The sequence below is a fragment of the Opisthocomus hoazin genome, chromosome 21 (genome assembly GCF_030867145.1).
Source record: "Opisthocomus hoazin isolate bOpiHoa1 chromosome 21, bOpiHoa1.hap1, whole genome shotgun sequence".
Classification (NCBI taxonomy): Eukaryota; Metazoa; Chordata; class Aves; order Opisthocomiformes; family Opisthocomidae; genus Opisthocomus; species Opisthocomus hoazin.
Genome location: NC_134434.1, coordinates 2,484,891 through 2,506,735, shown reverse-complemented (window position 1 = coordinate 2,506,735; position 21,845 = coordinate 2,484,891). Strand labels below are relative to the sequence as shown.

Genomic DNA, 21,845 nt, shown 5'->3' with positions numbered 1-21,845 from the left:
CCCGCTCCTCCGCCGCCGCTTCCGGCACGCAAAGCGCTTCCGGGGCAGCAGCGGCCGGTCACCGGGGAGGAGGTGGAGGGCCGCTTTCCGGTGGGGCCTCGCTCTGATTGGGCGGCGGGACCGGAACTTCCGGCGGCGCTGGGGGCGGAACTTCCGGCACTGAGGACGGTGGGGGCGGTCAGTGAAGGTGAGAGCGGGCGGCGCGGCGGGGCCGGAGGCAGCGGGCGCGGGGGTCCCGGGGTCCCGGTCCCGGGAGCAGGCCAGGGCTGGGCTGGGCTGGGCTGGGCTGGGCTGGGCTGGGCTGGGGGGCTGGGGGCGTTAGGCCGCGGCGGGGCTGGGCCGGGCCGGGCCGGGCTGGGCTGGGCTGAGGAGCGGTCGCCCCGGCCCCCCCTCCCCGGTCCCGCCGAGCCGGACCCCCAGCTCCCCCCGCACCGTAACCCGCGCCGTGTCGTCTCTCCTGGGCGCAGGCGGGAAGCATGGCGGGCCGCCGAGCTGCCATCAGGGCCATCGACTGGGCGGCCTTCGCCGAGAGGGTGCCCCCCGCCCAGCGCGCCATGTTCAACGCCCTGAAGACCCGCAGCGACGCGCTGTCGGCCCGGTGAGTGGGGCCGGAGACCCACGGCTCGGCGTCTGGGGCTCGGTTACCGGCGCCAGTAGCCGCGTGCGCACCCTGGGAGGCCTCGGAGCGGGTCACCTGAGAAGCTGGTGGGGGTTTATTTTGGTAAATCGCCTTTACTTCATCCTCCCCGGAGGAAAACAAGAGCTGCAGTGTAAAAAAGCAGCTCTGCTTTGGTGCGTGTAGAGCATTTTGCGAGCTTTGTTATTCTGTTAAATGCTGCACAAACTCAGGAGTCCTCTCAGACGTGCCAGCGTCTGCTGCTCCATACGCGTGCTGTTGGCTGTGGCAGTTGGTGCTGCCTACTGCCGATTGCCTCTGGCTGGGTGTTGCCAACGCTGCTGGGTGCCTTCCCGCCGGGCTGCACCCAGAGATGCTGCCTGGTGGCCTGAGGCAGAGCAGGGCTGCGGGCTGAACTCTGCTTGTCTGCGTAGCGAAGCCTGTCTCACGCGTGGAGGGGTCTGTGGAAATGGTTTATCGCTGCTGGTTAATGATGGGCGTGGAGATAGCAAAACTAGACTTGGCAGGCTCTGCTGGCGCTCTGTGGCAGGGGGCAGTTGGTGGTGTGGGATGACGCCTGGCGCTGGCTGTTACTGCTGTCCTCTGTCCCTTTAGGTTGGCCGCCCTGCCGGAGAAGCCGCCGGCCATTGACTGGGCTCACTACAAGGCTGCTGTGGCTAAAGCTGGCATGGTGGATGAGTTTCAGAAGAAGGTCAGTGTCTTTGCCAGCTGGGTGTTGCTCTTCAGAGGTTTAAACGGGGAATGTCTTTGCTGTTGAGAGGAAAACACCGGAACTGGCAGAGGAGGTGGGCTGTGGCTAGCAGGTGCCCCAGCTTTGCATCCTGCAGATCAATGTTGCTGACCTCGAGGCGGTCGCTTCAGTGCCAGCTTTCAGGAGGAAGCCTGTGGCACTGCGTGGCGAGAAAGCTGGTGAAAGAAAACTTGATAAATTATTTTTGCTGCAGAAGTGAATTCTGAGGTAGTGCCTCTCCCGAAGCAAGCGTTGAAGCCATTTCTCTAACTCACCGACTAGAAGAAGGTGGCGATCGTGGCTCTGCACGCGTGAAGCTGGCAGATGCCTGCAGCGGTTGCCGTCCTCTTTATGAGCAGGAACTGGAGAGCATGAGTGAGGCTTTTGCTGAGGGACGTGTGCTGTCACTGGTGCTGTGAAAACTGGCCTGTCGAGGGTGGGGGACCCACTGACCTCAGAGGGATCTGGGAGCTTTGTCTTGGGGGGAGGAAGTCTGTGATGGGAGAAGTCTTGGGTGTTCCTGGGGTGCATCAAGAAGAGTGTGGCCAGCAGGATGAAGGAGGTTCTCCTTCCCCTCTACACTGCCCTGGTGAGGCCTCATCTGGAGTACTGTGTCCAGTTCTGGGCTCCCCAGTTCAAGAAAGATGAGGAGCTACTGGAGAGAGTCCGGTGGAGGGCTACAAGGGTGGTGAGGGGACTGGAGCATCTCTCCTATGAGGAAAGGCTGAGGGAGCTGGGCTTGTTCAGCCTGGAGAAGAGAAGGCTGCGAGGGGACGTTATAAATGCTTATAAATATCTGAAGGGTGGGTGTCAGGAGAACGGGGCCAAGCTCTTTTCAGTGGTGCTGACAGGACAAGGGGCAATGGGCACAAACTGAAGCAGAGGAAGTTCCGTCTGAACATGAGGAAGAACTTCTTCCCTCTGAGGGTGACGGAGCCCTGGCCCAGGCTGCCCAGGGAGGCTGTGGAGTCTCCTTCTCTGGAGATATTCCAGCCCCACCTGGACGCGGTGCTGTGCAGCCTGCTCTGGGTGACCCTGCTTGGGCAGGGGGCTGGGCTGGGTGACCCACAGAGGTCCCTTCCAAGCCCGAACATTCTGTGATTCTGTTAGACTGCCTTGCTTCCTTACAATGCCGCGCTTTGTTCGCGACAGTGCTGTGACGGATGTGTGTGGTGCTACCTGTCCCAGTGGTGGTTTGCAGTACGGAGTAGGCTGCTTTAAGCTCACAGGTGAGCAGCTGCTGCTGGTGAAGGACACAGTCAAGCTGCAGTGATCAGTTTTAGAAAGCTCGTTACACTGTTGTGAACGTATCCTGGGAAGATCGGAGGGAATGCTCCCCTGCTGCTAGGGAAAATGACCTTGGTGTGAAGGATTGTTTCAGTCAAACAAAATGTACAAAAAATTTTTCTCTTTTGGTTTACAGTTCAGCGCGCTAAAGGTTCCTGAGCCAGTGGATACACAGACTGCCAAAATTGATGCCCAGGAGCTGGAAGCTGTAAGCGTTTGAACTGTTCCCTAATGCCGGGGTTGTCTCTGACTTCTCTGAGGCGGGGGAGGGAGGTTCTGCACGTGCGTCTGCACAGGCAGGGCAGCCCGAGCTGGAGCACGGCTCGGCTCTTGGCACGTGTCCCTGGCTGTTGGCTAAGCAACAGGATCTCTGCACGGGGAAGTGTTTGGCTGTGTGGGATTTGAGCAAGATTCTGTCCGCTTATCTAGGGTAGTGACACTGAATTTTAACGCCAACTTAAAGCGTGGGGTTGCGGGTTTGCTCTAGGTCACTGCCTTTATCCCAACCACATTCACCACGTCCTCTGCTTTCCTGCAGGCAAAGAGCACTGCTGAGTACGTGCAGGCTTCCAAAGCTCGTATTGCCCAGTATGAGCAACAGGTAAGTGTGGACTTTTAACGAACGTTCTCTTTAACCCAGCCTGGAACACTCTTTGTCCTTACTTCTGTGTGCTTTGCTCTTTCTTCCTGACGAGCGAGCGGTAACATGTTTATCTCTGCTTCCACTTCAAGCTTCAGAAGCTCCGAAGCATGGTTCCCTTTGAACAGATGACATTTGAAGACTTGCATGAAGCCTTCCCCGAAACCAGACTGGACAAGGAGAAATACCCGTACTGGCCCCACAAACCGATTGCTGATCTGTAAACTCGTCTGCAAGCAGTTTGCCTAACGACCATCAGACTCTCAGCTTCTAAATAAAGTGCTTTCCCTCCTGTCTGTGGCTTAGGTGTGAGGCTGCAAGGATTTGAGACACAGGGAACAATACAGTAACTTGCAAACAGCTTTTTCTGGGTTTTGTCTTTTCTACCTGTGAGCTTGTTTTTGTAGCAGGGACCAAGATCCCAGCCAGACCTGTTGATAAAACTGAGTCCTCCTGTAACGCCTTCTGTAACGCAGGTCAACCGTCTGCGCAGCCACAGGGTGCAGGGAACAGAGTTCTCCTGCCGTTGCAGGCAAGTTGCATGTATAAAACTTTTTGAGATGCTGGAGGTATTTAGTGGTGATCCCCGATGCAGTGGGAGATGCACCTCACTGGTTCTACAGGCAGAGGTCTGAGGCTCTGTTCTAGGTTGGCTGTGATGGTTTAGGTGCAGCCAGTTGCAAAAGGAGTTGGAGTGTAGATGTGTTGAAATATATTTTTAAGAAGTTTTTAAACTTTTTTAAAAAAACCCCCATCCCATGTATCGCCCCGTTAATCCTGGTGATCCTGCTGTTCTCTCTGCCCTGGGTTTCGGAATGGTGCGGGTCGTGCTGAAACTCACACAAACGGTAGTACAGGTGCTTCGGACTTGCAGTGTTTTATCTGGTGGCCTGAGGTGGAATTCTGAAACGCCCTTCCCCAGCACTGAAACGCCTCCGTGAGAGGAGGGCCTTAACTCCTGTTTCTGAGGGCCGTGCTTGTGGTAAGAATTCCCGAGGGACAGAATGAAGGCATTACCTCATGATTTTGCAATTGTTTTATTCAAATACCGTGCTGGCCACAGAATACTTTAAGAACACGCGTAGCTCTACTGAACTGGAGTACAAAGCACTAAGCGTGCAGATCTCGTGCCTTGTGGGGTTGTGGGTTTTCTTATTTGACTTAAGCAGCTGAAACAACCGCAGCTCTATGACTCAAGCAGGAAAAAGAATTACAGCGGAGGGCTGGGAAGCGATGCAATGGAGAAAGACTGAACGAGCACTGTGCAGAGCTGGTCTCTAGCTGCTCCATTTTATAGAAATAATAGTGAAAAAAAACAGGGACAGAAAGAAATGGCTGTAGAGAAGCACCTTCTCCAGAACTGGCAGAAACGGGTCCTCCTCCTGCGGTTTCCAGCGGGGCTTGGCTGGCCACTCTCCTTCCTGGGCCTTCTCGGGCAGGTTCAGCAGCTGGATGCCTTCCTTGCCGAGGTGCCCCGCGGTCCGGTTGTTCCTGGCTCTCAGCGCCAGCTCGGCGTGCGCATCTGCAAAGAGCAGCTAGCACATGTCAGTATTGGGGTTGGTGGGTGACTGCCACCACTGATGCTGTCTGGGGAACTGGTTGCTCTGGGGAAACCCACCCTTGCTCAGAGGCACCTGCAGCAAAGAGCAGGTAACCCGACCTACTTGTTCAAGAGGTTATGGGTTGCTTTACCTTGCTGGAAGCTTCCGAGAGCGTTGTCTAAGTGCAGGGATTTGTGCTGCTGGTGCAACAGGAAGAAGGTGTCCAACACAGCCATGATCATGAGCAGGAAGGTGCCTAAGAAGAACACCACTGCAGAAAGACAGGAAAACACAGAAAGCCCTCGATAATTGGCATCGTTAGTCCAGTTGCCTGGTGGGGAAAGGGGGACATTTCTGACTGCAGCAAGCTGGTAAAGCTTAGCTGTTCATGAATTCAGTGTTCGTGAGCATGTCCGTAAATGCCCGAAGACCTTCCTTAGAGTTGGTACCTGTGTAAAAATCAGTTTTTACTCAATAAAGATGGGTACCTATTATGGGTGGTTTGTTGGAGGAAGTTGGAAGGATGTTGTTGAGAATCACAGCCAACATGGAGCTGCCGAGGATGATGGCAATCTGGAAATTGATTTTCTCCTCGAGAGAGCTGGGTCCAAATAACACAGCCAGATCCAGCAGGTACAGGGCACACGTTGGGAGGATCAGGTTCAAAATATACAGCATGGGTCGTCTCTCCATGGAAATCTGTTGAAGAAAGTGGACAAAATTTAGGTGAGCAGGAGAAAACTTCACTGTGTTGGGTGAATGCTTGTTCCCTAATGCAGAAAATGATCTTGTTTCATACTTTTTTATTTTTTTGTGGCAGATCAGAGCAATATAATATGAAAGTACTGCCGTACCACATAGGTGACCAGAGAAAAACCTTCATCATCTATCTCTTCTGTGTATTCCATGATGCTCATGTTGGTGAACTTCCATTCCCCATCGGTGAGGAAGTAACTCTGGCTGTCTTTCATCATCTCAGCTGGTGTCCGTCTCACCTTTAGGACAAGGTCTGTTACTGCTTGGGCAGGAGGGAGAGGAGGAGAGAAGTTGCAGAATTTAAGTATTTAATTATTAGAGGTCAGTTATTTCCTCTGCCTTTCCCTCCCAACCAAGGGAGTGTGCAGATGGGCAAAGGCAATGTTTCTTGCACTGCTGGGGTTTCTTAGCCCATCGGGGAGAAATTAAGAGGACTCCAGCGAAGAGGCTTGGCTGGACCTCTAGGATGTGGATCAGAGGGGAAATCTCTGGTGGATTAGGACAGTTGTCCTTTGCAAGATTGGAAATGGACGGTTGCGTGTCACCTCTGCTTATTTTTCAACCCTTCCTATTGGGGTGAACTCTGAGGGGTTTGAATGCCTGAAACTGTGCTTAATTTCCTCTTTTCCATAGCTTTCAGGCATGTTTAAAGACCAGTTCTGCAAAATCATGTGTGAACGAGTAGCCTTGTTGCAGGAAGCCTGCTAGTGCCTCGTAGAGATCAGTCCCAGGGTGGGGACTCGCCACAGAACATCCAGATGCTTCCAGAGATGTTGCTGGGAAACGTGCCAAAACAGAATTACAGTGTTTTAGCTCATTTTCCCTGGTGTTACATGACCTCAACCCCGCTAACCCAGTGTGAGCGTGTGGTGCTGCCAAGGGAACCCAGGAGCGGGCCAGGGTCCATCCCATCTGTTCCTCCACCCGCAAATGCAGCCCGGCTGTGGTGAAACTCAGCTTGCCGCTGTACCTGGGTGGAGATAGGAAGCTATGCTCACGTTGCACATCTGGGTGTCAAAGGGGAACTTGAAGATCACCAAGCTGCACGTTAAGGTAACCTGGAAGGGCTGGGTGGAGTTGAAGCTGCCGTTGTGCATGACGGTCATGTAATCCAAGTTCGAGTTTTGTCCGTTCACTCTGGAGGAAACAGAAGCGGAGGGCGACCGAGCTCCAAGACGCTGCGGTGCTCCTCAGTCCCACAACAGCCTGGGCTGTAAGCACCCTTTTGGGGGGCTCCGCGTTGTCACCCAGCCATGGGAGGTAGCAATGAGGAGAGGAAACCTGGGGCTTGAAGAAGGGCTGGTGGGTGCCTCTGGGCTAAGGTTTTGCACCCTCCTAAGGAAGCTCCTTCCTCTCTCCCCTCTGCTTGCCGCTCTCAGCTGGCACAGGGGCTTATTACGGGCTCTGCCTTCCCCCTCTTCCCCCCCAGCCAAAGAGCCGGCAGCGGTGCCCGTCCCTCTGTCAGGCCCACAGTGGTCTGTCCTCTGGCGTACAACGAGCTGCTGAGGGGCATTGCTGGTCCCTGCTGCTCCCTCAGCTTTAACTACAGCCCAGATGGGACACTTCTGGAGATGCTATGGTATTACAGAGCCACAAACTGCTTCGTATAAACTCTGGTAGCCATTAATCTTCTGGGTTACAGATAACTCAGGCAAACATCTTTTAACTATCTGATTTTATCCCCTTTCCTACAACAGTACCAAGAGTTCGCATCCATTGCATTCTGTTAAGCCAATGAATAAAAATGAAAGGGGAACCTACCGCTCTAAAATGAAGACTGGGGGAGACCAATAGGTGTCCGCGGGCAGAATGACTTTGGAAATGTTACAGAAATCCTGCGGGTCCCAAGTTGCCAAAGTGTTTTTCCACTCCTGGGGGAAGAAGTTGCAGAAGATGAATGAGCACCGGGCTTGGCAACAGCCATCGTGCTGGGCATGACAGGAGAAAAGCTCTTGAGGGACCTACCAGGTTCAAAACGAAGTAAAAAGTGACTGTCTGGAGCTTTTCGGCCTGGAGAAGCAAAAGGGAAGATATTTAGCTGATTTTCTGAGGTACATCCAGTGCAGAGCCCAGCAGCTCTCCCCTGTTGTTCTTGCATTGAACAGCACAGGTTGCAGAAACTCAGCTCAGGAGGAGAGCTCAAGGGTCTCGGTCCTACTGGTAAAGAGAAGAGGGAGCATGCGAGCCAATGGTTTGAAAAGCAGAAAGGTTATTGTTAATATTCACATGCCAGTGCCCTGCAGCCGCGTTGCTCAGTTCAGGCGTGCCGCACGGTTGCTGCTAGAGCCGGGTATAAAGCGGGTTCTTTGTCTGTGCCCGCCTCTGGGCTTTTTCCTGGAAGCAGGTGGGAGAAAATACCCCGGATCTTCCAAAAATGCTTTTAAACAGCAGAAAGCTGAAGAAGCGGAAGGGGCTGATTCTCATCCCTGTGGCCTGGCTGGCCCAGCCCTGCCTGGCAGAAGACTCAGACCCCAACCTAGCAATCACCCCGCTTGCTGTTATAAACACTCAACGAGAGTTTTGGGTCCTTACCACAGAGAGAATCGCCATCAGCATAAAATCCATCTTCACTTCCAGAGGCTCCTTCAGGTTCATCTTGGGCAGGATGTGCGCGTGCAGCTTGCTGTGAGAGGAAACGTTCAGGTACTCGACGACATCGTAGTAGGTGCAGATGTACCTTGGGGCAGCCCCTGCTTGAAAAAAACCCCTTGAATCAGAAAAGGATCGGGCAAGATCTCAACCTGTGAGAGAGAGATGTACCAAAAGGGAGAGGGTATGGAGCTGTGGATGTGAAAAGCATCGTTAATGCAGGCGAATCCCTTCCCACATAGATGAGAACAGAATTCCTCAGGGCTTTTCCATCCCTCTTGAACTTACCTGCCCCAAGAGAAAAGGTGAGGATAGCTATAAAAGCTCGCTGCATCTTCTCCTGCTTCCAAATCAGGAGGCAAATGGTACCGTGTGTCTTATGCACAGTTCCAGGACACGTCATTTATTATGTAGAAGTTGATTTGCTATTTATTAATGAGGGACGGATATTTTGTAAACAGAAGCTAGACTTTTTATGTATTTATTTGCATTGGAAGGAAGATTTTGCTAATGGTTTGATTCACTCAGCTGGCTCTTGGCAGCGGCTTTTAGTTGTGGTTAAGGAAAAATAAGGTCGTTAAAAAAAAAATCCAACAATTTGAGGCAGAGGAAAAGAAAGGGCCCATCTCCACAAAGAAAAGGCGAGGAGCCAGAGCCACTCAGAAGCAAATCTTGTCTCGTTTACAGGGCTGAGAGTCTGCTGCACCCCCCCCCCCCCCCCCCCGAAATGGAACAGGAATTAGTGCTCGTGCGGCGTGAGGGGTGCCGGGGAGGCGGGGGAGAGGCCGCTCTCCTTCGAGCCTGGGCCTCTTCCGTAGCAGCCCAGGCTGCGGGGTGTTAGAGCACGTCCCCACTTCCCAAGGCACCGGGCCTTTCACGCACCCGCTGGTTTTCAGTTTCTGCCTCCTTGTTGATCTCCCCTGCTCTCAAGGTGCTGCTCCAAGACCTCGTGGTTAAGATGAAAGACTCTGAGACTTGGTTTTTTACATCTCTGTCTATCTTTCCCTCCGCCGCCCTTCTCGATTTCTTCTGCTGTGATTCCAGTGATGCCTTCAGGTGCTCAGAGTGGTGGTTCCCTTGCAGGGGAGCGGCTCCAGTTCAGGTGCGCTTGGAAAGGCCCATGCTGCTGGGACGTTGTAGGTGGCACCTTGTTGCTGTGGCCTCCGGTTGCATCCGAGACAAGAGGTGGAAAGCGTATGGGCCGTACGACAGGGTTTGAATCGGACGTAAGGGACACAAGGAGAAGCGGGGCTGACCTCTGTGCTGGGGCTCGAGGGCTCTTTGCTGTAGGAGCTTCTGCTGGTGGGTGACAGTGTCACTGGAGGTGGGACGCCGCCAAGCCCCTAGAATGGTTCTCAGGGTGACACGACCTCCAGCAACCCCTCACATCTCCCCGCAGCTGGTGGGATGTGAGCGGCTGGAGCCCAGCATCCGTCCTGTTGCTCTCCAGACCTTTGGTACCCACCGTGTCCGGTCCGCAGCAAGGTCCTCAGCTCCACCGCACGCCTTGCGCCACGTCCCCCCCAGCCGCAGCTCGCCGTGGGGGGCCCGAGGAGGGAGGGAAGCCGGACCCGCACGGCTGGGTGAGGTGATGGGGTGCCTTGGGTGCTCAGCGCGACCCCGCAGCACCCCGCAGCACCCTGCTTCTGCCTCTCCCCAGCGATTAGCCCTGGCATCGGCTCCAGCACCGTCCCCTGGCTCCAGCGCCGCAGCCGGCAGCTCCCACCCGTGATTTCCCCACGGCCTGGCCGTGTCTGCTGCCGTCTCCCCGCGGCCCCGGCACCCGCGGAGCCCCCGCGCCGGTACCCGGCTGCGGGGGGCCCGGGGTGGGGGTGATGCGGGGGGTTGGCAGCATCGCCAGGGCTTGGGGGTGGGGGCAGCTCAGCAGCGGTGACCGCGTGGCCTAATGGATAAGGCGTCTGACTTCGGATCAGAAGATTGAGGGTTCGAGTCCCTTCGTGGTCGGCCCTTTTGCCGCCCCCCCCCCTTCCCTTTTTCGAGGGAAAAAGCGCGCCGGGGTTTGGCTCCGCCCCCGCTGCGGCTCCGCCCCCCGCGGGTGCCTCCCCTTCGTGGGTCACACGCGCGACCTCCCCCGCCCCCGCGGCGCGGGCCGTTCCCGCGGGCCGGGGTGCGCGCCCTGCGCAGCCCCAGTGGCCTAATGGATAAGGCACTGGCCTCCTAAGCCAGGGATTGTGGGTTCGAGTCCCATCTGGGGTGAGCACCCCATTTTGCCGGTGCCAACCCCCTTTTCCCTGCCCCTTCTCCCCGTTTTAGCGCTGCTGGGCCTCCCCCTCCCGCTCCTGCCCGGTGGGCGCCGGTTTCGGCTGCGCGGTGGGAAGACGTCGCAGATGTCAGTGGAGGAGATGAAGGCAGCGGGAGAGCCCAGCGGTGCGAATAACGCTGAATGATGCCGAATGCGCGTCAGCCGGCGGAGGGGGAGCCTGAGGGGCGAAGCCGGGGTGGGCCGCGATGGGCGCTCGGGGTAGCGAGGTGCCGGCGGCAGCTCCAGGCTTGCTCGCGGTGCCCGTGGCCGCAGGACACGACGCTGTCGGGACGATGCAGTTCCCAGCTCCCGGCCAGCCATCCCAGTTCGGATCTCATGAAAAAAGGGAGGCGAGAGGAGCAGCTACAAACCGCCCTCGGCTGCGGTGCGATGGCGGACGCTTTACCCGCCAGGTCGTGCCGTGCTGGGTGCTCGAGTGAGGCTGTTACCAAGGAGTAACAACCAGCTTCTCCCTGGGGACCTGTCGGTGAAAGGGTGGTTTCTGGAGGGGTGTTCATGAAAGGATGGGTTTTTGAGAGGTGTTAATGACAGGATGGTTTTTGGAGGAGAGAGCACACGCGTCGCTGGCTCTGCCCCATCCACCCGGAGCACAGGCAGCGTTCAGGGTGTCCCAGAAGGTGCAAACGCAGAGCGGTTAAAGCTGGCTGCTCTGCCTTGTCCGGGCAGAGCTGGGTCTGTGCCGGGTCAGGGCTGAACCGGGAATTTCAGCTGCGTTTTTACCCCTTCTGGGTGCTCCCAGTATCCCCAGCTGCACCTGACCGCCAACAAAAAGCCGACTGATGCTGGCAGAGGACTGCCTTGCAGGTGCCACGCAAACCTCTTCCCGGAGCAGGACGAGCTGTAGCGGGCAGAGAGCTTTGCTCTGCCAGAAACCGCATCTCCGCGAGGGGCTGGTGGCTGGGGGTCGGGCAGTTTGGCTGTGCTGCCCTGGGACCAGAGCTCCTCCGCGTAAGTGCGCTTGGGGCAACGCTCTCTCAGGTTTGCTGCATTACAGTGCTGCTTGGAGGGTCTTCTCCTGCAGAGTTAATGGATTTTAAAAGGCTGCTGCGGTCAGGATGAGATCACACTAGTAAAACTTAAAGTGAAGTTTCTTTCTAAGTAGTTTTTCGTTGATAGGTGTGGGAGGAAATGACTCTGCTGCCTGGAAAGCAGCAAACCTGCTGAAGCCCTGGGCCTGCCTGCTTTGGGGGCCAGGGAAAGCGCTAAAGGGATGCCTCCAGGCTGGTGTCACCTGGGACTGGTTGACTTCCACCTCTTTGGGTGACCAGCTTCAGGGCTGTGATCGAAAGCATGGCCAGAGCACCTTTTTTTGTGTCCTTCTCACAAGTCATGATAGCATCAGGTGGCTCGTGGGGGGTTCTGTTCCAAGAACAAGACGATCGCTTGGCTTCCTTCAGGCAGCGTTTTCTTTGCATCTCCTGGAGACGCTGCACCCGCACTCCTGCTGGGATGTCCTGGTGGCAGCACGATGAGGGGTCTGGGCTGGTTCATTGGGTGGTCAGAGGGTCTTCCATCGGCGACAGCCTTGCTTGGGTGGCACCAGGTTTTGTTCCTGCTGTTTGTCTCCTCTCCTGCCTATGGAGCACTAAGTCTCGGGCAGCAGAAGGCTGAACTTGCGCTGCTCCTCGCGAGCAGGAGCGTCTGCCAGCTGGTGGGTGAGGACCAGGGTGCAGAGAGGGAAGAAAACAGCCCCAGGGGTAAACGCTGCTGTGACCCGTGGTTTTCTCAGGGCTGCGAATCCCCCGATGCTGGGCAATGGTAGGCAACTGCTTCTGGCAAAAGGAGTCCTGCCCGCACCCTGGGGTGAGACCCTGGGGCCGAGGGGTGCTCGGCCAAAAGGGGGGTCAGACCCTCGGCCCCCGCTCCGCAGTCAGGCACCGGACCCGCTTGGCCACGCCGTCCCCACCGCACATCTGGCACGGCACTGCCCACCCACGCCCCAGCCCACACCGGCATCTCCCCATCCGACGCCGCTGGGATTTGCACCCTACGCTCCCCTCCATGCCCCCCACACCTTGGCGAGCTCTCAGCGGGCCGGGGGGATGGAGCTGGGGCAGCTGCTCCGTGCTCCGGTTCATCTGCTGCCTGCTGCCACCTGCCATACCGGGAAGCTTTGCGGACCCCCAGAGCACAGACACGCTGGTAGAAGCTGAGCTGAACCTGCCCCGGGACCCAACACGTCCCCAGAACCTCCCATGGCCGCGGCAGAGGTTAAAACACCTTCCTGCCCGGCGGCGGGCTTTGGGAGATGCTGCTTTAGGATTAGATGAGAACTCCAGGTTCGGGGGAGAAGGCGAGCTGTAGCGGGAGGAGAGCGCAGGAGACGTTGCTGATAACGAACAGGAGCTTAACGAGGCCCGTGGTGCTTCTCCTCGTGTCACACCGTCCTGCTGCAGCGGTGCTGCGTCGCAGCGGTCGCCCATCGCCGGCGCATGGTTGACACTGGGACCAGCACACTGAGCGTTGTCATGGGAAAGGACGAGATGTCTCAGGGTCTTGGTGGCCCCAGTCCTTCCGCTTTCCCCAGTAAAGGTCGGCCCTGGGAGTCAAACGCTGCGTCCCTCCTGCTGCAGGCTGACACGCAGCCGCGGCTGGACGTGGGGGTCCGCGGGGCTGCGGCAGGGAAGGCCTGGCCTCGCGTACCCCCGGCAGCCGGACGGTGAGGGTGACCTGGCTGCTCTGCGGTGGGGGTGTCCCCTGCCCTTTCCGTGTTTCTGTTCTGAGTTGCCGGCACCCTCAGGGCCCGGTCTCAGCAGCAGGCAGCGAAGCTGGTGGCAGGAGGGCAATGTCACCGCTCCTGCCGCAGGATTCCTGCGCGGCACAGTCTCCATCAGCACATAGGGGGTAAACTGAGGCTGGGGGGGGGTCTGCGATGACCTCCTGGCACTTGGGGTCTCACGGTGCGGAGGGACCCCCTGCCCGCTCCCCCCCGCTGCCAGCACTGGGCCAGGAGGGTCAGCCTCAGCCCCGGGAGGGACGGGAGTGTGGGCGATGTGCAGGGGGGGCAGGGACCCCCCCCTCGGGACCCCCCCCCCCCGGCTGTCGCTGTCCCCAGAGCAGAGTTATGGGGGACCACGTGGCCTAATGGATAAGGCGTCTGACTTCGGATCAGAAGATTGAGGGTTCGAGTCCCTTCGTGGTTGTTTTAAACCCACGCGAGATCCTCGGCTCGTTTAATTTCCCCGCGGGAAGGGGGGGCGGCGATCGGTATCCCGGGGGCGTGAGGGCATCAGGGGGGCGAAGCTGGGGGGCCCCCCGCGCTGGGGGCAGCTTTGTGGGGGGATCTGCCCGGGGGTCTCCCACCCGCCGCCATTTCGTGCCCCCACGGAGGGGCAACAGCCCCGAGCGGCCTGTCCCGGGGGCGGAGGCGAACCGGAGCCCGGCCCCGGGGCGCGGGGGGGGGCTCAGCCCCGGGTGGGGCCGGTTCCCTGCGGGGATAAAAGGGAAGGGGCAGCGCAGGGCTTTTCTTGCTGCCGGCAGCGCCCGGTGAGGTACGGCGGGGCTGGGGGGAGGCGTAGGGGTCGGTGTGTGCGTGGGGGGGGGGGTCTCCCCACGCTCCCTCTCCCTGCTGGGGCTGCTCCAAAGAGCCGGGGTGGGGGGGAAGCGGCAGTCACCCCAGGTGGGACTCGAACCCACAGTCCCTGGCTTAGGAGGCCAGTGCCTTCTCCATTAGGCCACTGGGGCCGCGGGAGAGCTGCCCCCCCGCGCTTTTTCCGCGGGGGGGGGGGGGGGTGGGGGTCCGGAGCGAGCGGCCCCGTCGCTGGGGGGGACGGGGGGCACCGGCGGAGCGGGGCTGCTCAAGGGGGTCTCCAGCCCCTCCTCGCCCCCCCCCCCCTCCGGTGTCTCTGAGCTGTGCGCAGGGCTTTTACCGGGCGGTGGAGCGGGGAGAGCTGCGCACCTTTTTTTGGGGGGGGGGGGGGGGGGCGGTGCTGCCTTGCTCCGGGGGGTGTTCAGCCCCGCGGGGTCCTCCGTGGGACCCCCCCCGTTCCCGCACGCTGCTCTCCGGCCAGGAGAGAGTTAAGTGACAGCACCAAAAATTGAGCGTTTGCGGAGCCCCAGTGGCCTAATGGATAAGGCACTGGCCTCCTAAGCCAGGGATTGTGGGTTCGAGTCCCATCTGGGGTGACTCTTTTCCACCCGCGAGATCCACGGCAACACCTGGGGTGCCCCGGCTTGGGGGAGGGGGGGGTTTTCTGCTGCTCTTCGGGGCGATCACCCCTGTCTGGGGCACCCCAAGGCATCTCTGACCCCTGGTTGTGGTGCAGGTGTGATGTGAGCAAGAAGCAGGTTCCTGGGTGTAATAACAGGTGAGATCTTGGAATATGTTTTTAATCTCTGCAGCGTCCAGCTCCTCCAACCCCAGGTGTCGTGTGCTGGCTTGAAGCAAAATTTTGCCAATCTTGCTGTAAAACGTGGGGAGGGAGACCCGAGCAGCGGGTGATAACGTGGCAGCGAGGTCTCCTGGTCACGGAGGTCCCAACCGATGTTCGTGTGATGATTCTCAGCGTCAGAAAGATGTCCGAGGCAGTGACAGCCCCCTTGCTTGGCAGGGCCAGGGCACGGCGTGGAGCTGCAGACACCTTTGCCCATGAGAGGGGTTGCTGGCAGTTATCCCTGCCCTTCCCATGCAGAAAAGGTTTATGCAGGAGAGAAGTTTCTTCTCCTGGCTGCGCAGCGGCAGAGGTGGCCAGCCTGGGGCAGGGGCTCATCGCTGGGCTCCTGCACCCCCCGCCAGCCCGTTGTGGGGAGGATGGGGGAGCTGAGCTCTCTGCTTTTTGCAGATGTAAATGCTGATCTGGGCTGTGTAAGGGAGGGGGCTCAAAAGCTGCCCTTCCAAAGGGGATGGGGCACTGGCTGTGGCAGAGCCCTGCGTACCCAGAGCAGAGCTCCCCCCGCACCTCGCTGTGCCCCAATTTAACGCCAGTGATCAGCAGTGAGCATTTTCCTCTCATTTGGGTTTTATGCCTAAAACAGAACCCCTTCTCCTCACCCCAGGTGGGACTCGAACCCACAATCCCTGACTTAGAAGGCCAGTGCCTTATCCATTAGGCCACTGGGGCCCCACAAGAAGATGAAAAAAGGGTAATTTCTGTATCTTTTGAGACACCACCACACCCCCCGCCCCCCCAGTGAAGTGATCTGGCGGTGGTGAAACCCACCACGTTACACCACAGACCTTCATCCTGTTTAAACACGGTCCACTGACGAGTGGCTCCTGATGCCCGTCAGACTCAGCCCGAGGTTTTTTTGCTGTTCCACCTCAAAGGCCAGAAGCCTCCAACTGCCTCCTGCCAAACTTCTGCCACGGCTTTAGGTTAATTTAACAAAATGACATGCACTTTCTTTGGTTAGGGGGGGGAAAAAAATCAACTAAAATCTGAGAAAATAATTTGCTTGAAATGGTGAATACTCTGTTTGCCACTTGGATATGCAGCTAGACTGCATTCACTTACCCCCAAAATCTGCTGCAGAGGGTGCTCTCACAGAGCAGAGGGCTGGATGAAGGGGACAATGAATAAAAAAAGTAGCTGACAAAAATCTGAATTTTTAGGTTGTCTTGAACAGTAATTTTTCTGCAAAATGACTGACAGGCTGTCACAGTTCAAAGAAAGATGTTAAATATTTTTTATTTACATTTTTAGACAAGTTTTATTCAATCCAGCTCGTAAGTTTAGCATTATCTACAGCACCCACGCCATTTCTTTAAAAGGATGCTATGCCAAGGACTTCCATCTCAACTGTTCTCAGTCAAAGTCTGCCTTCCTGCTCTGTTTTATATTTGAGTGTATCTTTTTCTGTCGTAGTCGTTCACGGTTCATTTTTTCCACCCTAAAACAAAATGAAAAGATCCTTTAGTGTACAAATAAAACATTTAAATATTCACCTTTGAGCAGAGCTACAATGTAGATTTAGTGAGCTGACAAATGCCCACAGACATAAAAACCAGTCCCTGTTCTCGGGATGCAACCCAGGAGAGCAGTTTAGACCTAATGGAGCAGTGATATTTTTTTTTTTTAAAAGGAAATCCAAATGAGTATGTAGAAGATTGCTTAAAGAGGCTGTGAACTAAATCATTGATCGTGATAATTCTGCACCCATCTCACATAAAGGCCATTTCAATAACGCTACCTCTCTATGAGTCTCTGTGTAGTCTCCTTGGACACCACCTTGGGCTTCTCCGTAGCCTCCGTGACCATGGTTCTGATTTTTTCCAAACAAATTGCCAGATTCCTCATTTGGTAGCGACTCTCTTCAGAGTTCACGATCAGCTCACCAGCTCGGCTTATCTTATTCCTGTACTAAAGAGGGGGGAAACGTGACCTGATCACTGAAACCTCGTTAGAGTCACGTTCTGCCTGAGAGTCTGGCTGGAAGGGGGAGGGCAGTTACCATCAATGCCATTTTTTGTCTTGTCTCTTCTGGGATCCAGTCTGCTGACGCCAGGTGGAACCGCACTTCTGCCTTGGTATTCACTGGGAGGAAAAACAGCATCTATTCAGTGTAACGGCTCGCCCTCCTGAGTTTAGGAGATAATTCAGTCTGTTCACTGCTGGCTTTGAGCACAGGATGATTCCAGTATTAACTTCCTGAAATGATCACAATTTTTTTCTTGCTGTATTTTTCCACACCGCTCTATGAGACAAACTCCAGGTTTTACAGAGACTGTCATAATGTTTGCCTTTCTAGACACGACAAGATTTATCGCTATTGCCAGTCGCTAGCTACCTTCTTTTTAATGGCAAAGGCAGAATAGGAAGTATTTTTAGTTTATCTGAATTAAGCTGAGATTATTGCCCTGTGAAGTTTCAGAATCCTGCTGGCTTGTACGTTTGATTAATGAAAACAGACCAGACACAGTGATGTTTCGTGTGACACGTGCGGCAGCACCGATCCCAGTGACAGTGCTCCTCGGAGAATCCAGTATGGTACCACTGGTCTCCAGCGCTGTGAAGACTTAGAAGCTGTGTTAAAACGCAGGGTGATGACAATGAAGAATTAGCATCTTGAGCTCCCAATATTTCTCCACAAAGTATAAGGAAAGGTTAAAAAATCCGGGTTTTTTCCTGCAGGGTCTCTCCTCGCTCACCTTTGTTAACGTGCTGCCCGCCGGGGCCGCTGCTCCGGCAGTAGGACACGGTCAGGCGAGCTGCAAGAGAGGAGCAGCAGCGCGCTGGCCCGGAGACGCGTCCCCAGCCGGCCTGGGGGCCGGGGCCGATCCAGGCTGCAGCTCGCAGGCCTGCGGGCGCCCGTGCCTGGCGGTGCTCCCGCGCTGGGTGCAGCTCTGTGCAGTGAGCGGGACCCAGCGCCGGGCGCCGCGCCCAGGGCCGGGCAGGGGGGGGACTCACCCAGGGGGATGTCGAGGGCGGGCGGCTGCTCCTGGGAAACACCGCAGGGGGACGGCGTCAGGCGCCGGGGGAGGCCGGGCCTGGCCCCGCCCACCCGCGACGGCACCGCCCCTTCCGCTAAACCCCGCCCACCCACCGCAAACAGCACCTTGTGCTAAGCCCCGCCCGCCAGCGATGACACCGCCCCTTGCAATCAGTCCCGCCCACCTGTCATAGCAAACCCTTGTGCTAAGCCCCACCCACCCGCAATGACACCGCCCCTTGCAATCAGTCCCGCCCTCCTATCATAGCAGCCCCTTGTGCTAAGCTCCGCCCACCCGCAAAGGCACCGCCCTCCTGCCATAACAGCCCCTTGCGTTAAGCCCCGCCCACGCGCGACGGCAGTGCCCCTTGCCATAAACCCCGCCCACCCGCTCTAGGCGCTAAAGCCCGCCCCACCCGAGGCCCCGCCCCTCGCTCCGCGTCCTCCCCTCTCTTCCCCCCCCACCCCGCTCACCGGGGCGCTGGCGGCGGCGGGGCCGTCCTGCCGCGGCGGGTACAGCTTGTCCAGGCTGTAGGCGCTCCGGTACTCGGTCCCGGCAGCAGCCCGCTGCGAGAACCGGGCGGCGAGAACACCCAGCCGCGGCCGGCACAGGCCTCCCAGCGTGCGCGCCGCCATCTTGGCTCCCTCGGTGCGCTTCCGCCACGGCGTCCCCACGGAAACAGCGGCCGCGCGGCGCGTTCCGGGGCGGGGCCTGCGGGGGTGATGGTTCGGGGGGGTGCGGGGCCCGAATACGTGATATATGGGGTGTGTGGGGTCTGTGGGGTGTACGTGTGGGGATGCGTGGGGTCTGGGGTGGTGTGCACTGGGAGGGCACCGTGGGGGTTGTGGGAAGTCTCTATGGGGATGTTATGGGGTCTGTGGGGCACCGTGGAGGGGTCTGGGAGGTCTCTGTGGGGGGTTGTGGGGTCTGTGGGGCACCTTGGGGGGGTGTGGGAGATCTCTGTGGGGGGTTATGGGGTCTGTGGGGCACCTTGGGGGTGTGTGGGCATCTCTGTGGGGGGTTATGGGGTCTGTGGGGCACCGGGGGGGTGTGTGGGAGATCTCTGTGGGGGGTTATGGGGTCTGTGGGCACCGGGGGGGTGTGTGGGAGATCTCTGTGGGGGGTTATGGGGTCTGTGGGGCACTGGGGGGGTGTGTGGGAGATCTCTGTGGGGGGTTATGGGGTCTGTGGGGCACCGGGGGGGTGTGGGAGGTTCGGGGGGGTTGTGGGGTCTGTGGGCGCAGAGGCAGGCCCCGCTGTGAGGGCTCGTGGGGTGGCTGGGGAGGAAGATGCTGGGGTGAGGTGGCCCCGTGGTGCCCCAGCGTGACCTGGGGGGGGGCCCGGGGTGGGCACTGGGGGCTGGTTTGGGCAGGTCGGTCCCAGCTCCTCGTGGTGCAGGCAGTGGGGGGGGGGCAGCTTGCTCCCACCTGCACCCCACACCTTTGCGAGCTGCGCAGCGACGGCCAGCCATGAAAGTGAAAATGAATCCCGTGTATCTTATCTACTGTCTGGTTTTTGCACCAGGGATGCTTCAGCTTTCAGATTTTTATCTGCTCAAGGGTGCTAAAAAGTTTATTTTTTGTGAGTGCTGATACAGCAGCACATACGTGTTTCCAGGTCTGTAAGAGAGACCGAGGTGGATGGGGGCTGCAGGGGAGTGAAGCGTTTGTGGAAATCCTTCGGCTCTTGCTCCTGTTGGAGCTGTCAGGTTGGTTTGACAAGAAGGGCGTGCGTTCGAGAGGGGCAGCGATCGCTATTTCTGGCAGCAGGAAAACACGCAGGCAGGGATGGGGTTGTCATTCTCTCTGGTGTTTTGACAGGAGCTGACGATCTTTTGTTTAAATCTGTGGGTGAAGTCAAAATGGGTGTTTCGAAGCTGATAGGAAGACAGCGTGTGATTGAGGATCTGAGGTGGGTCCCATCTAGATAATCAGCTCAGAGTTGGGAAACTCAGTCCTCAGGAGAGGAGCAAGTCCTGAACGTTGACGTCGGTCTGCCTTGGCTGCGGCTGAGCGGCGCTCGGGGGCCAAGGAGGGCTCCACGCTTTGTTTTAATTGAATTTCTGTGTCCTGCGGTTCTTCTGCTCTGCTTCCCCCATCCAAACTCCACTGAAAACTGAGTGCTTTAAGGAAAAAAAACAAGAACCGTCAGAGACAAATCATGCCATCTGGTGACCTTAATTTCTAACAGGGAACAGGTAAACGTTTTGTAGCCAGAAGGATGGGTAAAATATCCAAAGCAGGATGAGTTATTTTGCCAACTGCTGTCAAGTGTGTCCGCGATGTTGTTGTGCTGGTAACACACGCCAAGGACGGTGTCATTGTGTCGTGCACAGAGGGGCTGGGAAAGGAGCTTGGAGGTCACGCAGTTGAAGCCAGACCCATCTAAAAGGACATTTCTCTGGTTTTGCTTCATTCCCACACTGTGTTGGCTAGTACAGACAGCCAGAGCCTGGGTAAAAAGCAGAATGAGCTCCGCTTGGATGGTTGGAAGCAGCTCTCCCTGGCAGGCAGGGCTCGGGATGACAAGGTCTTACTTTGGTATGACCCGAGGAGAGCCAAGCTTTTGACACTGAAGCTGGGGAAATGAGCTGCCTTGGTGCTGATGCTGGCTCAGAAAGCCAGCTCCCCCAGTTTGGTGGTGGTGGTCGCTGGTGAGCAGGAGCTGTGAGGAGCCATCCCTGAAAACGGCGGCAGAAGCCGATGTGTCCAAGGAGCCAGTCGCTCCTTGTGTGAGTGAGGGCACAAGCCATGAGGGTAGGAGCAAGTCTGGTCTTTGAGGGACCTTCCAGAAGGTCTCAGCTCCTGTAAGAGAAAGAAGACTGCTGAGTCAGGAGATCTCCTTCCCCGTGAGAGTCTGAGCTCTGTAAAACCTTTGAATTCGGTCTTCAAGTGGTCCGTCCCCATTGGTGAAGCTGGGCGCTTTCTGAAGGGTCGTTCAAACTGGTGGTGAAGTAAGAAGCCAGACTAGGTCTGATGGAAATGCACTTGTCTAAATGTCGTCTTTCAAATTCGGCCGAAAACTGAACTCTTGACAAGCTGTGCCCTTATTGATCTTAGTGGTGCGATCTGAATTGGGGCATTGTTTTTGCCAAATTCTAAAATTGCTCATTGTTTCCCATTATATCGTCCTTTTCCTGATCCGTTTGATTTGCGTGCAGTGTTTTTCTTTCTCCCCGAGTCACGGGGGTGTGCTGTCACCCAGCTGCGGCTCTGTCAGACCGGCTTCTGTGGCGAGCAGCCTGGGGGTTCAGTACTCTCCTCTCACCTCGTAATGGAGTTGTGTAGTTTGCCTTGGTGTTTTCAGTGCAGTTTGAAAAGTTGAGATAGAAGGTGGGATAAAAGGGCAGAAGATGCTTATTTTTTCCTCCTTTGATCGCTGAAAGCCTCGCTTAAGAAAAAAATCAAGTGACTCTGACTCACACAGTCATCAGGACATATATATATGGCCACTAATATTTTTGGATGCAGAAAAAATGCCTTCAGCACTTTGCTGAACAAACTGCTGATACATGGCAGCTGTTCCTTTGTCAAGCCAAATACTAATGTTGTGCTACTTCCAGCAGTCGTTTTTGGAGGTGTGGTTTTTCAAGAAGGCCCAAAACAAAAATAACATTTGAATTGCAAGCTTAGAAATGTGTGGTTTTACAGAGGCTTCAGAGCTGACAAAAGAGGGGTTTTTATGGTGTGGCAAATGTTAGTAGTCCAAGTGCATAAAATGTATGTTATATAAATAATGCAGCGGTGTAGTTTGGCCTATTCTCTCTGCTTTCTGCAAATGAGCCTGAAGCATTTTCTTGACCCAAATCGTACATGAAAATCAAAGAAATAACTCTTCTGCTGTTCTTAAAAGTAAAAGGAGCTGTAAATAAAGTCTCGGCTTTGAGAATATCGGTGTTACTTTTTATCTGAGAGAAGAATAAAGCGTTTGATAATATATTTAATCTGCTGTACACCTAACTGTGATGCTGATTCACACGGGATTGTTTAAACCGGAAAGCGAAGAGGATCCT

At 56.5% G+C, this 21,845-nt stretch overlaps 2 protein-coding genes, 1 long non-coding RNA gene and 6 other non-coding genes across 10 annotated transcripts; 6 read left to right on the top strand and 3 right to left on the bottom strand.

The window, feature by feature from the left end:
* The first annotated feature begins 80 nt into the window (after positions 1 to 80).
* On the top strand, positions 81 to 3,654 carry ATP5PD (ATP synthase peripheral stalk subunit d). The gene is made up of 6 exons (XM_075440611.1): positions 81 to 187; positions 468 to 598; positions 1,232 to 1,328; positions 2,791 to 2,862; positions 3,193 to 3,255; positions 3,387 to 3,654. The coding sequence occupies exons 2-6, from the start codon at positions 477 to 479 to the stop codon at positions 3,516 to 3,518; spliced, it is 486 nt and encodes a 161-aa protein (XP_075296726.1). The 5' UTR covers positions 81 to 187; positions 468 to 476; the 3' UTR covers positions 3,519 to 3,654.
* Positions 3,655 to 10,072: 6,418 nt separating this feature from the next.
* TRNAR-UCG (transfer RNA arginine (anticodon UCG)) lies at positions 10,073 to 10,145 on the top strand. Its single transcript has one exon. It is a non-coding gene; the product is annotated as a tRNA-Arg (tRNA).
* A 179-nt stretch (positions 10,146 to 10,324) lies between these two features.
* TRNAR-CCU (transfer RNA arginine (anticodon CCU)) lies at positions 10,325 to 10,397 on the top strand. The gene has a single exon. It is a non-coding gene; the product is annotated as a tRNA-Arg (tRNA).
* A 3,137-nt stretch (positions 10,398 to 13,534) lies between these two features.
* TRNAR-UCG (transfer RNA arginine (anticodon UCG)) lies at positions 13,535 to 13,607 on the top strand. Its single transcript has one exon. It is a non-coding gene; the product is annotated as a tRNA-Arg (tRNA).
* A 468-nt stretch (positions 13,608 to 14,075) lies between these two features.
* On the bottom strand, positions 14,076 to 14,148 carry TRNAR-CCU (transfer RNA arginine (anticodon CCU)). Its single transcript has one exon. It is a non-coding gene; the product is annotated as a tRNA-Arg (tRNA).
* Positions 14,149 to 14,516: 368 nt separating this feature from the next.
* Positions 14,517 to 14,589, top strand: TRNAR-CCU (transfer RNA arginine (anticodon CCU)). The gene has a single exon. It is a non-coding gene; the product is annotated as a tRNA-Arg (tRNA).
* An 862-nt stretch (positions 14,590 to 15,451) lies between these two features.
* TRNAR-UCU (transfer RNA arginine (anticodon UCU)) lies at positions 15,452 to 15,524 on the bottom strand. Its single transcript has one exon. It is a non-coding gene; the product is annotated as a tRNA-Arg (tRNA).
* Positions 15,525 to 16,071: 547 nt separating this feature from the next.
* MRPL58 (mitochondrial ribosomal protein L58) lies at positions 16,072 to 18,487 on the bottom strand. Of its 2 annotated transcripts, XM_075440991.1 has the most exons (6): positions 18,307 to 18,487; positions 17,811 to 17,841; positions 17,552 to 17,611; positions 16,855 to 16,937; positions 16,594 to 16,763; positions 16,072 to 16,293 (listed from the first exon to the last, which is right to left on the bottom strand). In XM_075440991.1, the coding sequence occupies exons 1-6, from the start codon at positions 18,466 to 18,468 to the stop codon at positions 16,209 to 16,211; spliced, it is 591 nt and encodes a 196-aa protein (XP_075297106.1). In that variant the 5' UTR covers positions 18,469 to 18,487; the 3' UTR covers positions 16,072 to 16,208. The 2 variants fall into 2 exon arrangements, with proteins under 2 accessions (XP_075297106.1, XP_075297107.1); XM_075440992.1 differs by lacking the exon at positions 17,552 to 17,611.
* LOC142363858 (uncharacterized) lies at positions 18,404 to 21,751 on the top strand. The gene is made up of 3 exons (XR_012766007.1): positions 18,404 to 18,481; positions 19,451 to 19,541; positions 19,654 to 21,751. It is a non-coding gene; the product is annotated as an uncharacterized LOC142363858 (long non-coding RNA).
* Positions 21,752 to 21,845: the final 94 nt, after the last annotated feature.